This window comes from Bombus vosnesenskii, unplaced genomic scaffold (assembly GCF_011952255.1).
Source record: "Bombus vosnesenskii isolate JDL3184/JDL3185 unplaced genomic scaffold, Bvos_JDL3184-5_v1.1 scf7180000013444, whole genome shotgun sequence".
NCBI classification, from domain to species: Eukaryota; Metazoa; Arthropoda; class Insecta; order Hymenoptera; family Apidae; genus Bombus; species Bombus vosnesenskii.
Genome location: NW_022883055.1, coordinates 825,110 through 841,200, shown reverse-complemented (window position 1 = coordinate 841,200; position 16,091 = coordinate 825,110). Strand labels below are relative to the sequence as shown.

The 16,091-nt window shown below is 33.3% G+C and overlaps 2 protein-coding genes across 3 annotated transcripts in view; one reads left to right on the top strand and one right to left on the bottom strand.

The window, feature by feature from the left end:
• The window catches only part of LOC117238259 (zinc finger protein 239-like), a 30,428-nt gene extending 14,680 nt beyond the window's left edge, over positions 1-15,748 (bottom strand). Inside the window, exons 1-2 of one of the 2 annotated variants that reach the window (XM_033503029.1) lie at positions 15,671-15,748; positions 6,803-7,317 (exon numbers count right to left, since the gene is read on the bottom strand). In XM_033503029.1, coding sequence (XP_033358920.1) covers positions 6,803-6,970 — 168 coding nt within the window. In that variant the 5' untranslated portion in view covers positions 6,971-7,317; positions 15,671-15,748. Of the gene's footprint in view, positions 1-6,802; positions 7,318-11,087; positions 11,325-15,670 lie in introns of those variants that run through there. The other variant, XM_033503028.1, reaches the window with a different exon arrangement.
• LOC117238262 lies at positions 14,232-15,025 on the top strand. The gene is made up of 3 exons (XM_033503043.1): positions 14,232-14,463; positions 14,597-14,723; positions 14,846-15,025. The coding sequence occupies exons 1-3, from the start codon at positions 14,342-14,344 to the stop codon at positions 15,023-15,025; spliced, it is 429 nt and encodes a 142-aa protein (XP_033358934.1). The 5' UTR covers positions 14,232-14,341.
• Positions 15,749-16,091: the final 343 nt, after the last annotated feature.

The following is a 16,091-nucleotide window of genomic DNA, read 5'->3' as shown; positions in this document are numbered from 1 at the left end:
TACGTGACAGCGTTGTGCGTTAATATGGGCTAAAATATAAACAGAAGAAAAAAATTAGGTTTAGGTCAACCGTTCGTGTTAAGGTTATTTTATCTGGCCGACAATCAATGTTAAGGTATACTATGGTCACGCACGCGCAATTATAGGCAGAATTCATTGTAATGGTACCGACGGTCTTTTGCAAATATCTCGGAAACTAAGACCGAGCGGCGGTTACATGTATAGGAAAAGCTGTGTAGAATCACGCAGCCAACAACGTATTTATTAAGGAATCATCAATGGCGGCAGCTTTCTAAATAATTACCGAGGATTAGTACTTGGTACTTAAGTACTTACACGTTATAGACTTGTCACGTTCAGATCAGATACTTTCTTTCGTGTATAACAAACCGAGGTTGCTGTGTAGGCGATTTAATGAAATGCACAATCATAAACCTTATCGTTACGTTATCTATATTGTAACAATGTTTCAAGCACGATATACAGATAGAGATATGTATCTTCGAGGAGAAGTAGAAGAAGAAGAAGAATCTTCAAGATTAGCGTTTCCAACCGTGTGGGTCTGAGATGTTTGATTTGTGGATAATTATTACTAGAAACAATTAAGAATACTCTTTGAACATAGCAAAGTACCAACCACGTTTATTTTACTAATAAGTGTGCAACATTAGAAAGGAAATTGAACCTATTCGTAATACTATTGTGATAAGAAATCTTGACAGTGCTTGTAGTTTATACAGTAATACCGTGAATTTAACTTCATGGTACAGGCGAAATCAAGGGAAATTCTAATAGATAAATCTGAATCATTTTAAATATTAGAACACATTATTGCATAAACTCATAAATGTTCGGAAATTTCTAACAAAATCCCGTAGATAAATATGGATATTATGTATCGTTTGCTATACTTAACTTTTTGTTAATACACTACAATAATAATACGACAGATTCAATATTATTTCGATAGTATAAAAAGTATCTACAAAACGGTAATGAAAAATAATAGTATCTTTTACTAAATGAAAGAATTGAAATATTTTAACGTCTGTTCGTAATATTAGGTCGTCCGAAAAGTTTCTTTCGTTTTATAAGGAAATAATGGGTGCACAACATTTTCCGTTTTATATTATTTTATCGAATTACGTATGATCCCTTTTTTGTTCTATCGAAATAAAGATCACAACGTTCGACAGATTAGGTTTGATGTTTATATAAAGATGCGTTGTTGCAAAACACGTGTCTGTAAAAGAAAGCCACTTCTCGGACAATCTAATATATTAAAGTTTAAAAAGCTATAGAATAATTTAGATTTTAAACAGTAGTGATTTGCGATAAATATTCCCGAGCCCAAAAACAAGTAATTTGAATCTCAAATAGAGTCGAGATACGTACGATACACACGTAGAACACGTACGATTACGTTCTCCTTTAAAAGAGAAGCGTCGAAAACAGCGCGGAATTTCAGATCAAATTCAGATCGATGACTTTGTTATTAAAAAATGATCCGAGTAAGGCCGGGAGAATGTAATAACATAATCTCGTATATTCATCTTAATAGTCGTCGAGTTAACCAGTTGAAAGTATATTTGCTACATGTAGCAAAGTGCAGTTTCTGGATCATTTTATTATCCGCGCTTAATCTTAAGTGCTCTTCTATGATAAATTATTGTACTGAATGCAGTTTTATATTAGCATAGTACATAAAAAATATGAGACCTGAAAATCGAGGCAAGATTTATTATAAAGTACCTAATTGCCGACGTCGCGTCGTCGCATCGCGGTCGTTACGATTAGAAATCAATCACAATTTTACATAATAATATTTACGAACTATTTTTATATACCTAATAAGAAATTAAATTGTTTTACTTTCAGTTTGTTACTTAATCACTCGAGTTTTACGGAATTCCGCAGCGAATGTTTGTTCTTTTTAGAAAGCACCTCTTCGGTAGAAAATGGTGTAACGGACGATTACATACAAACAAATACGAAAACCTAGAAATACGAGCATATCTTTAGGGAATGGTGATTTAGATATTCGACGCAGCAAGTATTCTCCTGTCAGTGTGTGACATCTATTTTTATACAAAACCCGTATAGTCGTTTAGCATCGTTTTATCAAACGGATAGGCGGTAATTTACATAAAAATCGAAATGTATACTTGGACACATGCTACTCTAATAGAAGAACGTTTTGTCACGAATTCATGTCACGTATTACAATATATACCGTTAAGATGCTTTGCACAAACGCCATTAGTTGTACGGGACGTTAAGCGACCACCTGGCACGGCCATCTGATTTTAATTTTAAATTTTCGGCCCCAATTGAAGATAAACTCACGCGTTCTAACGCATCGATATTTTCGACGATTGAAAAATCAATTACTAATTCACGCCTGACGAATTACAAGCAAGTCGATTTGTCGAATCTAAGACAGCTATATTATTTATCTCCAATTATTTCTTTACCTTTCATTGATTTTCAAGCAAGTATTTGTGTTTATATATCTTTGCGAAAAAAGATAAATTTCATGAAAACTACAGCTGTTCTTTATTTAAAATATGATGTGATTAAGAACATATCTATGCGACTACGTGCTTGGATAAAAATTTGTAACTTCTTGTCCTTCTTCTCTAATGGGAGCAGTGTAAATCAATTTGAATTTGCTAGAATATATATTCACGAATTTCGCCGTTGACAAATTGATAGAGAAGAAATACCCCGATACTTTGTTAGACGTGAATATTATATTGTAAGAAATATTTCTAGTGAAGAAGCGTAAATACACATTGTGCTTCTGTGAACATAAGAAATTTTTACATCTTTTAAGGAGAGAGTAAAGGTGAAGTAGAAACGTAAAAGGAAGAAAGAATAGAAAGAATGAGACTGAAGAAGAAAGAAGGGTAAAATGAACATAATAGTCTCAAAATAAATAATTAAATAAGTGTATATTCCAAAAGGAAATTTTGAAATCTTAGAAATGGACCTCTTAACAGTTGCATATGTATGTGGTATAAATTTGAACAACGAGTCTAGTGATCTCAATTCGTGTATAAGGTGTATATATTTATCGTAGGTCATAGTTACGAAAAGATCAAGTTCATCTAATATTCACAAAAGATTGTACATAAAATTAGAGCGGTATGCTACGTACACGAGGCATCGTCATTCTTTTCAAGCGAAAACACACACGTGTACGTAAAAGTTGTTTATGACAATCCACCCTAGAGGCGAGAACGTTGTACTATCTTGGGAATATAGTGAATCAACTGCTATAAAATAGCTGCGTGCAAGTATTTTAATGGTCCTGTAAGCTTCTATCTGGAGGATCAAGCGACGGCGTTTAGCATGCATCAACTCGCATAACGCATACAGTGCGTCCTACGTGCTAGAAGCTCTCTCGTGCTCTTTTCAGGAGACCGAAACGGTAAATGAAATCATTAGGGTGCGCTGACCCACGAATATCGAGCCGTATTTTCAAGATGAGCGCACGCCTATAAATGTCATCGAGCTATTTCTTTCAAGACGTACCTCAAAACGTTACACTGCAATTAACTGATGGAAATTATGAGTACTAATTACTCGTAGTTTCAAATAAAGGTTCTTCACGATTGAAACAAGCTTCTTAAATCAAACGAGTACTTCGCTTATTTCATATCAAAATTTCTAATATTAATGTCAAACGTTAACGACAGAATTATTCTCGTTTTCTTTTTTTTTTTTTAACATCCATCTTGATGAAAATACGATAAGAGATACATAATCGTGTAGTCTTTTATAAATTAAGTAACATCGTTTTCCTCGTTGTTGATTGCGAAATAACTTGCTGTCCATGCAGCTGTGCATTAGATTCCATCTAAACTGTCACCAATCCCGCCACGTTCCCATACCGTCTGGTCAATTATTTCAAACGTGAAACACGTTCCAACAGATTTTGGCGTTGCCTGTCTGGAAATGGATCGAGTCAGGAAGCGTGACATTGAACGGTGTCCATAGCGGCGTGGAGAAAACTTCAAATCTAGTGTAAAACGAAATGTTTAATTATCTAAGGTTTGTCATCGACGTAACAGAAGTCGTAACAAGGTGTGTAATATGGCAATCAGTCGGACGACAAAGATGGTAATGGAAGAAAACAGATTCCGTAAATAGTATTCATTATCGACCGGTTAAACGTGAAATTCGAAATTAGCGGCGTCCAGACAACGATATTCGTTATCACGAGGGCGTGTTTTTACGTCGAAGAGAAAAGAAAAAGAAAATGAAATAAAAGAAAAGAAAAACGAGACGAAATGGTATCGCGCGTGCGTCGGGAACCTTTCACAGTCGAGATTTGCAAGATGTAATTTTTAAGGCACGTCCTCTGGCGTTTACCGGCGAGCAATCGGACTGAAAACGATTACCAGAAAATTGTACCTCCGTCGACGAGGAGAAACTTTACAAACATGTGGAATAGAGCTATGGGGATTATGTAACGTGACATAGATAGATTAAAGTTCGATGAAATACAAGATATTGAGAAAGAAAAACGAAGCGATCGAGATTTCTGTAACACTTCTTGTATTATTATAGGAAATGAAATAAATCTGTCATTGAAGATTTATTAAATATAATTTAAACTTTAAAGAAAAGGATAGCAATTTATAATAAGCTAATATATTGATTTAATTATGCCCAGAAGCGTTGGTATACATTGGTATTAAAATTTAATAGCGCGATATCATCCATCCTTCAATTTCAACTCGATTTTACTATATTAAAATCACTTAATATCGCGGTAATACGAAAAGTGATAGATGGATTAGCTTTTCCACCACGGAAATTAGTTTCTATCTATGTTTCGAATCGCCACTTATCGAGGCAATTATTTTAATGCGTGCTCGTTAAATTAATACGATAGGAACTGTAATCTTCATCTTTATGACGTACAAATAAATCGATTTTATCCCGTCGTAATTCAATTGTTTTATCTGGTCTTGTTAACATCCAAATGCTTGTTAATTATCTTCTGCTTAACGTTTGATTAATAAGCGTTCTATAGATTTTCTGGTCGCCTGTACCGTGTTTAGATATCGTTTTATTAATTATTCTTCAGTCGTTGCAAAAATACGTACACATACAGTAATAATGGAATCGCATTCGGACGAACTGGTTTATAATCAATCTGTATCTTTTTGATAAAACACCTGGCAACACTCGTTTTCTATTTTCTAGCATTTCTATCGGCTAATTGTCGGCTCCTCTCTACTGTGAAAAACATATGTTATCAATAGAACGAGGATGTCTACGCAAATGCACAATTTCGTAAAATGCAATAAAAGAAATAAAACTTAAGTAGAAAGTTGTTATATAATTAAAAGATTATTAAAAAGCGTGGTGTATTTGTCGTATTTCGTGGAATACAAATTGTAACGGAAATAATATGCAGCACACTAAAAACTCACTATCGATTCTACACGTTTTACGAGAATAAATGTGATATGCTTTTTAATGTCATCCGCAATCTAGTTTATTGCGTTCTACACGTTTTGTTGCATCGATAATCTCGTCAACTAATCGCTGATCTCGTACTCTGTAATTTTAACGATGGTTAAACGCAAATGCCTTAAATTCTGTCTTTCGAATATTAGACCATTTGAAGCGTTTAAATGAATGGTAGTGACAGTAGAAGTCAAATCATTATTAATCAAATGAAAAGAAATTTTTTAATTGATAAGATGGTGGGAAAAAATTAATTTTAATTCGCTTTCGCTATTTACCTTCATTCACTATCCTCTATTCGTATCTACTCGTTTATTATTATCGAATTGGGATGTATTATGATTAATGATTGGCACGTTTCTTAAATATCTTTAAACAGAAATTAACTCACGTTATGGTCGATTTGCTTCTATTAGTTACATTGTAAATACGTACTCGGTTGTAACGACATATTTGGAATGATATTTTCACTGTTTGATGCACGGACAACAGGAAGTCATATGTCATATTTTCTTCGATCGGTAGTATTACGTATACGCGTTTCTTTCTTCGTTTTTTAACGGTTGGCACACGATTGTACACACGTATACGAATGATTGATGTTTCTTATTACGGATGAATTTAATGTGACTAGATGGTGCTACTATGTAGTCGCTTATTAGCATCAAATTATCGTGAAACAAAAACTTTTATAAAACAAGGCCTGAATAGATTTTCTATTTTTATCCTGTATTTCATACGTATGCCCAAAATAAAGGCATACACGACCAAGTATTTTAATTAATAAACCAGTGCGAGACGAAAACTTAATCGTAATTTTTTTCAAATTGGCAATAATAAAGAAAGTAATATTCATTCTCTCCTCTTAATTTTTCATAGATTTACGAAATTTTAAAATGATCATTTTAAATCATCAAACTAAATTAACGTCCAAGTCCCTGACTTAAGGTCCCAAACAACTGAGATTCGCGATATTTTGCGGTATTTAACGATTGCAAATTAAAAAACGACTCGTTAAAGGTCGAAATTAAATAATTTAAAATAGGACGTTACACTTTTGCGTGTTTCGATCGGTGGATTTTCTCATCTATACAGTAAGTCGTAAGATGAAAACATTTTATTATTGAAATTTAACAATTGCGAGAGTATAAATATTCTTTTGTAACTCATTGTATAAAAGTAAACCGATGCACACAAATACTTAATTTAATACTTAGTTTAATTTTTTTCTGCCATCGTTATAAATGTCCATTTTGCGTAAAAGTAACCATTCCATTTACCTGGTAAATTTGCAAAGGATAAAAAACAGAGCACCAACCTGCAAATAAGGGCTGGCCGCAGAGAGAACCAAACGATGCGCCAGAAATCTTTGTCCGCCAGTACAACAGAGAGCTACATCGGCGAACCTTTGGGACAGCATCGCCTCCTTGAGGAATTCCCCGACATCCGGTGCCCTCCCAGAAACCCTGATCACCTCTCCCATCATGCTCCAACTTGATAGCGATGACACACTATTTGCAGTACTCTTCAGTCGCTATAAACCAGTTCGAAGAATCACCACGTGTTTCAACTTCTCTTCATAATATCACGCTTTATTTGCCAAATATGTCCTTCGTTTAAATAGTTATACACATCAGTCAAGGCCCGATTTCATTTCGTCGGATTTATACGTGCGTGTTGCATTCAAGTACACTGATTTCCATAAAACACGTGTCCACATGATGAAAACGGATCGGCGCTAGCTTATCAGAGTCCCTCGGTGTTTCGTTATAAATAGAAATGAATTATCATAGAGACAATTCCAACCATCGATGTCCAACGTAGCCAGCGTAGCTACAAGAGAAACAGAAGAATTCTAAAACTTGCAGATGAAGCTTCCGAAGTAATTCGATTATCTAGCAGCTTTCGTCAAGTTTATCTTTCTCCGTGTAACTTTTTACTCGTGCATCATTTTTCATACAGGAACTTTCTAAGGAGTTAACAGTCTGCCTCTTTTTCTTGAACTTTCGACCGATCTCTTATCTTCGAAACTTTCTGCAAAATATCTATCGCTATCGATTTTAGAAAATTGTTCTCTTACCGAATTTAGATTCTATTTTGGAAACCTATCGAAAACTATTCTATACAATTTAAAGACGAGAAATTCAAGAACATCGGCATCTCCCGTCCAATTTTATTTTTAACATAGGAAAGTAAAATTGAAAATACATTCCATTTAATTCGATATCTAACAAAAGGAAGTATTTTAAGATCCAAGTATATATCTGAAACAAGAACTTCAATTTCAAGATTTATTATATCGTTTAACAAAGAAATGGATCTTAAAAATATGCACATCTATCTTTGGCAGATCCTGTACATATCACAGATGACAATAAATATGTCACTCGTCTAAAAGCTGTTATCCACGTACAAAGAAACAAATTGTCCAGTGATTTTAGAAGTGCGATGTATCGCCTCGTATTATAACAGCAGAAATTGACAAGCTCCTTTATTACAGCTTATTAAGCTAGCGGTTTTGCGTGGACCACGGTTCATGCTACTGTACTGTGAAATTACTTTGTGGCTATGGAATTGATACCCTATATAAGATAACACCCCGAGCGAAGCGTGCAGCACGTTGAACGGCTTGTCATTGTCATACGTGTGATTGAACGAAGTTGCTCGAGCTGCTTGCGATTCCAGTACCGCTGCAACCATTTTGAACGCGTTTATCGATTGTAAATAAAAATACGCTTGTACCATTAATATCGTAACATTAAGATGAACGTGCTACTTACATCCATCATATAAACAGCTCAGTGTTAAGAACAACTCTTATCTATTTACTGCTAACTCGTAGTATGAAAATATTGATTTCTTTTCAGTTAACGAAGAGAATGAAATTCGTGCGTTTTGAAGTTGTCTTAAATTTTTGAACATCCGAATTTTTGCACCTTTTTATTCTTGGGTTTTTCAATCACTGAACTATCGAGGCTAGAAATTTGTAGACTCTTAAGTTCATAGACTTGTTGAATTTTGAAACTTTCGCGTGTTAATATTCTGGGGACTTTTGCATCGAAGAATCATCGAATTTTTAGACTGCATTTTCAAACTTTTGAGTATTACAATTTTTGGGCTCGCGGGTCCTTATGTTATGAATCTGACGATTTTTAGATTCTCAGATTTTTACATTTATAGATATAAATTCCTGGACTTGCAGACTCTGGGAACCTAAGACTCTTAACTTTCAAATTGTTAAATTTTTTAACCTTTGGATTACTTTAGTTTTGGATTCTCGTTTTAATATCCAGCCAACTGCTGCGTTTGCGCCATCGCATAGGAATAAACAAATGCTCGCCTGTCAAATGAACGGTATCGAGAGACAGATTTATAGACGATTCGAGTTGCTTGTCATTGCCGAGTGATTTAGAAGAATGATCCGTTAGCCTTGATATTTTGTTTAATTATTATCGCGATAACAGTGCCGGTTCATATCGGTACCTTTGGCAAGCGGAGATACCGCTTTCACGTTTGTTTAATCCAGAAAATTGAAAAAATCTATCGAATACACTTTGTGGAAATACGATTTTGTAATTTCGAATTTATGGGAAATATACATATTTTGCATACGCGATACAGAACTTTTGAGAATAACATAGATACAGAGCAATTCATCTTCATTCTTTGCAAATATTACTATCAAATGCAATAAATATCAAATGTTTTGAGATGGCTAGATTTCACTGTACTGATTAAAATCGTTCAGTTTCATGGTAAATCATCTACATATTTGAACGACCTAAAAAATTCGAAAAATCAATCATTCATAAATGATACATTAGTATGTTAATAAACTTCGATATTCGATAATAACCTGAGAAATTATTGCTGATTTTCTTATCGAAATAACGGTCTGCGTTTTACTCGTTAGATACGGCGAAATAGTTTTGACATACTACACGATTTTCTGGTAGATACATGGATAATGCAAATTTTTAACGATAGAGAGATAAGTTAAAACGAATGTCCTACTACACCCGAAACATAACTCAGATTAGTATAACACGACACCTTGTCTTTTGATAAAGAACAGGAAATGATTATTAACGTTTCTTTGTTACATCTGTTAATCCTTTTGCAATCGTTGAATTTTTCGTTTTAAGGGACAAAACAGGATCTTGCATGTTTTAAAAAAATGTTTGTCTTAAGATTGAAACGAGGGAACATATGCGTCAATAACAATTTCTTTTGCACTTAAATATTTTCTAATATCAGAAAAATACAATTGAATTGAAAATGGCTAAGAAAAAAGGCAGGGTTAAAAAAGCTGACAGAGAATAATTTTGAACAACGATATATCAGTTATAATTTACGAATTACTTCTTAAATTAAATGTTTTTAACCAAATGTAAAGGTACTTTTGATGTCTTATTGGCTGACAAAATATTGAATTTTAAAATTGCTCTCCTATAAAAAACTTATCGTGTTTTGAATCTGTAGCTTTCACCTGGTACTTAAAAGATGAAACAAATCACATTCTACATTTTCTTCCTTTAATTATGTTCATAAAAATACGAATTTGTATAAATGTCGAATTAATTATTACGGATACAAGCTTTTTCATTGTTGCAATAAAAATTTGTGCGTATCAACCAATACCTCGACGTCCTTTGATCCATGTTCACGATATCATCGTTTATTACGGTATCATTGCAAAAATAAATCGATTTTTACGAGGACTTTGTGAAATACTCCATTAACTCGTAAATTTCGCCCAGAGTTTTTTTGCACACAATACAATCTCGTTTTTTTTTTTTGTTTATTTCTCGCTGCACTATTTTATTCAGGATACAATAGTTTGCCGATGTTTGAAAATTTATTATACACACTTGTCTCAAGGTTATTACGATTTTGTTGCACATTGAAACATATTTGTCGATTTAGTCAACGATTTATTATTTCCCGCACTTCACCGGCTTCGCACTAAAAACACGTTACTTTTTAGTTTATTTAATTTTATTAGCCACTTTGTTCAATTCAACCATAATTTTACACCAACGATAAGATATAAACGACGGACATTCGTTTGAACTTCAACGTGCACAAAGATGCGTGCCAATCTGACATTTCGACAATCGAAAGAGGTTTGGCGAGTCCGTTAAAGTGTAAAACCTAATCAACGCGCGTTGCTGAACACGAATTACCTTATTAAGATTGTATGAACAGACTTCTCAATCGAATATAAGATATAATTCTCTGTCGCGTGATAAATCACTCTTTCTCGAAGTGGTTCACTTTCTTTTGACTCGATATAAACATCGTGTTTCGTATCCGCATCTAATTTTTTTACGTCCGAATTTCAACAGCTACGGTTAGCGAATTAAGTGAATTATCGAACGAATTACTCGATCGATCATTTCCAATATTTTCTTAATATCTCCCCTAAATGATTCCTTATAGTCCGACTAGATAATCGTTACGGTGGAACGTTCAAAATAGAAATATCAACGAATTATTTTGCTGCTAGACAATGATGTGCTTCGAAAGGAAGTGGACAAATAATGCTTCCAAAAGAGTTAGAAGCTATCAAGTGGAAATCATCGATAATAGGTGAAACTAACCGTGAAAAACGCGTGTACCTCGAATGATTCAGTATCGTACTTATTAGAACGAACGCAAGAATCCGGCATGATAAAATTGTTATGCAGAATGGAACGAGAACTCAACTGAGAACTCGCGGCAATTCTGTGGATCACAGAGTGTTTACGAGATACCCGTCGCTGAACAACTCAGCAGGGCGACTGCCACCTGAAATCCTCAGGTGAGCAGAGGCCACCTCTGCTCCTTGCAGTCTCTCAACGGAGAGAGAACTCGAAGGAACTCCTCCCATATCGGTGCTCTACTCCCTCCTTGAAGTATAGGTATACTTGCGTTTCCCATCGTGCTACCACAAGCCACCGACCACCAACGTGGACATTCGAATTTTCGAATTGATGATTAGATGAAATGACATCGTTGTACTAATTGTATAACCTTGCTCTCTCGCTGAAATATTTCATTTGGCTGATTGTAATTTATCTGCTGAGATATTTTATTCTCCGAGTTCGATTATATATTTTTTTTTAAACGAATAATCGAAAAAGAGATATCTTAACATGTTGTAGGAAATTAATTCCTCTGTGATGTCACACCGAAATCTTTTATGAAATCCTTTACAGCAACGTGTTTCATATATATAAATTTCATTTATTTAGATAACTTCCATATAAATAAATAAATTACACACTCGCCTTTACTTTTTAAAATACTATGCACTGACATATGTCTATTGCTTACAATAAGACAAGTGCGACAAGAAGATACGAGCTGGATTCTGAACAATAAGAAGATCTTATTGTATGTACATAACAATTTCTGAGACTCGTATACCTTAAATAAATATAATTTTTAAAAGTTCGTTTAGAAAGCATGAGTTTATTTTGAGTTTCAGCTCACGCGTATAAATCCCTAAAACTTCGTCTTCTTGTTATATAAGAAAATAATTGCAAGAGTAAAGTTTCTTAAACCTTTTCTTAAATATCTATTGTAATACTGAACTATTGTAGACATCCAAACGTATTTTAATTTCCTTCAGAATTTTGGACAGTCGAGTGTCGTTCGAGGTTCCCGAAAAGCAAAATACCAATAGAGGGATAAATGTTAAATAATGATGCAAATTACACATAGTCATAGTTTTATATGAGACCAACGTGCAATTTAAAAAGTTATAAATTCAGAACAGTAACTATTATTTTCGACACTAAAACGCTTTTAACGGTAATTTTATCTGTCTACATCTGTCGATGTAATTTCTTGACATTTTATCCATAAAAGAAAGTGGGAATCTATTCATTCGTGTTTCGTTGAGAACGATTCTATTTCAGATAAGATTTGATTGCTACTTTGCATCGAGAAATACTGATGAGTTCGTTGGGATATCAAGGAATTGTTAAACGGCCGGAGATAAAGTTAACGTACTAGTTAAATTTACGATCCTCGCCTGGCAGATGCGTAGGGCGACGGATTTAGAGTGAAAGCGACAACGTCATACTCCGCAATTCGCGTTTGTTTTAGAAAATACCTTATCACGGTCGTGATAATTAAGAGAATAGGACAACGTCCGCTTTCTTTTATGTTTTCCATCGGTGAGAAAGGAATCGACCAAACCACGAATCGTCTTATCATCAGTTCCCTTTTTGAATTAAAATTTTGATACAATCATTGGACGATTATCCAATTGATCAGTTTTAATTAGTACCATTGAAGCTAAAAAATTTCGGTGCTACAAAAAGAAATGTATGTTGCACGTAAAACCTTAGGATTACGCATATATTTAATTAGGTTACTGTAGATATAATTTGGTTGCTGTGATCTCAGAAGAAGTCAACTCTCTACACGTTCGATAGGCCCTATCATAATTACTCGCAATCGAAATAGAAAGAATCGTACGCAAAAATTAACACTGAAATACTATTTCTAAAATACTAAAATATTAATTCAGTCGTTGAAATATCCTGTCTACTCTATAAAGAAATATTTAGACACGACACATATTAATTAACTCGATAGAGAAACAAATGACTCTCTACTTTATACAGGTCGATAATTGCAATTCAAACCTGTGTAGTTAAGGTTTGTGGGACACATGTTCGCTTGATGCTAATGCTGAACTTATTAGCACGAGTCAGAAACGTTTTCCAGGTTGATTATCGAGTAAACACAATATTATATCGGTTCCCGTTTCACCCATTATTAGCCTTGTCCGTTGATATTCACATTGAATCGTTGAAATTCTAATTTATCGTAATGTTCCCTCATACTGTTATTCTTATTGAAATCTGTGACATTCTAATTGTACGTGGCACGTGACAAGGTGTAGCGACACGTACTGTAATTTATCGATCTCATTTCTTCCGTAAAAATATATCAACTCGTTTTAATAATCTTGATAAGTTATCTTCTGATAAAACTCATTGCACTCATAACATTCGATAAGAGTAACATTCGTTATAATTTGATGCCGTTAATCGGATTATCCCTTAACTATAATACAAAAATTTCTATAATTATGTAATTAGAAGATAATAAAAAGAAGATTATTTTCATTACGTACAGTGTGTGAGTGACTCACAAAAATATGTGAATAGTTAGTATAGAAAATTTCTATGAACATATTATATGTATTATAAAAAACATTTCGACATTTCATTGACATTGTCGCTATCAATTATAGCGATAGGATTTGAAATTAATCTGGAAATATATGTGAAAATTATAAAACGTTTATTGCAAACATACAATTAATAAAAAATTAGTACATTATATAGTAGGCGATGCCACTAAAAAAAGTATATGAGGCTTATTAACATGATTAATAATCGACTATTTAAATAATTTTGGGACCTCTGCGATTAGTATGGTCGCAATAAAAATATCATCGTGCGTCATAAAAAATCTTTTATACAATACATAATAGAAATATATAAATAATAGATAATAGAAAAAGTTTCTACAAATATTGAAATATTTTTTGCTTGTCAATTTTATTTCTTCCACGGATAAATACATATTGAACTACAGGGAAAAATTAAACATTATAAAGTCTGCGGTAAAATTCACCTCTATCGTAGTATCGATATTTTAGTTCGATGATATTTTAACTTCCAGCTCAAGTTTTTCATATTTGTGCAACATTCGTTTGTTTCACATAATTTTTTTTCAACAGTTTGTCGTTTCATCGCGTTTCGTTTTTAATTATTTATTCAAAGGTTAATGGAAAGAAGTTTGTATTATCATCAGGTTTAAACTTGAAAATCAAATTTTTTATCTCGGAATAATGAGTATGTTTGGAGATACAAAGGTGAAGACGTGGTCACCCGTGATTCCTTGCAAAATTCCAGATAATATAGTTTCTTCCCAATTCACATCGTCTAAAGTATTTACCCCGTCTTACGAAAAGTACGTTATTCAATTAAATTGAAATTTAATTTAATGATTATTAGTAATTGATCAGTTATTAAATTCCTTATTAAATTGGGACGCTCTTAATACTTTAATAAATAATCAAGGCATATTTTCTGTAATATTGCAGAGAAAAACGTCCTTGTATAGAACAATTGTTAACGAATGAATATCAGCGAATCTGGTGGCAAGAAAAGGAAATATGGGACAAAAGGTGCAGAACAAAGATAACAACTAAACAGTTATTGCAACGCATGGTAAAAGAAAATATAACATAATAACCATGTTATTAAATTTTTCATCCATTTAATGAAAAATACCTTTACACGATATCAATTATTACACCTATAAAAACGCCTTTGTATAATTGTTATTAAAGGTAATTCGTAGAAAATCGAAAGTAGTTCCTCCTATCGATAAACCCAAAATGACTAAAAAACCAAAGAAAAAGGGAAAAGTGAAAGAATCAAAGGACGATAAGAAGGAAGAAGGAAAGTCTACGCAGGAAACGAAAACAGATGAAACGAAGGAAAGTAGTGAGAAAAAATCACCAAAATAAATTCCCTAAAAGATTACTGTTGGTTATAACTGAAATTCAAACGAGTTTTCGAACGTTCTTTTAATACAGAATTTTATAACTCGTAAACGTCAAGATCAACATCCATCGATTTTATTACTCAAACCTTGAAAATCGCGATATCTAGCACAACACATACACGACTACATGTTAAACCATGCTTGTTTCCCTTCGAACTATTTTTCACGTACAACGTGAAGAAAATACAATTTTTTGATTACCTTTAATTCAAACCCTGTCAAGTATTATAAGTTATAAGTTTATAGAAATTTAATAAATCAACCTCGCGTAAGCAGTAGATGATGTTCTTCTCACCGGAAATGCACGTAAGAAGCTTTTTCTCGAGAGCACAAAGAAGCGTAATTCTATCTTTTCATAATTTCGTTACGAAAATTAATGTATCTGAGCAAAACGTTTTATCAAATAAATATTACTTTGAAATCATTTCTACACGCAACCATGATCATAACCGCAGTAAAACTAGGTAGATATAAAGGAATAACGCTTAAGATTACAACAACGCTATCCAATTATTTGTATAGTAACGGATAATGCAAGTAACAATTACGTGATTTTAATGATTCCCTTTTTTCCTTTATATATAGTCTTTCTAATAGTATTACTTACCAATCTGTCCTAGTATGATAAGATTTCGCGAAGCCTACACTACACATGGTTGCAGTTTATGGAAAAACGAAAGTGGAAAATGCTGATGCAATCAGCAACGATAGTTGAGTTTGATTTCCAGCATGTGGAATGAATTTTCAAGGGGAAAAAGAATGTTGTCGCAGGTTTTACGTTTTTCACGACAGTCGTAGATCTATTTTATCCTGTAGCCGAAATAAATGATTCTTTTATTTTTCTTAATACTTAACGCGTCTTGAGGAAGAAAAAGATATATCTTAAAAGGATTTAAATTCTATTATAGCTAAGGGGATATTTATCTGTTATCTCTGGATATTGAATTTTTCTTTGTGAATATTATGCATAGACTTTGTTTTTTTTATTCCTTTTTAAATTTTTTGTTGGACAATATTTTTGAAAGAAA

What these genes read in the sequence shown, in the direction of transcription:
- LOC117238262 (XM_033503043.1), top strand. Translation starts at nt 14,342, where the DNA reads ATGAGTATGTTTGGAGATACAAAGGTGAAGACGTGGTCACCCGTGATT. An exon ending in TTTACCCCGTCTTACGAAAA is followed by an intron (nt 14,464 to 14,596) that starts GTACGTTATTCA and finishes GTAATATTGCAG; the next exon opens with AGAAAAACGTCCTTGTATAG. An exon ending in AACAGTTATTGCAACGCATG is followed by an intron (nt 14,724 to 14,845) that starts GTAAAAGAAAAT and finishes TTGTTATTAAAG; the next exon opens with GTAATTCGTAGAAAATCGAA.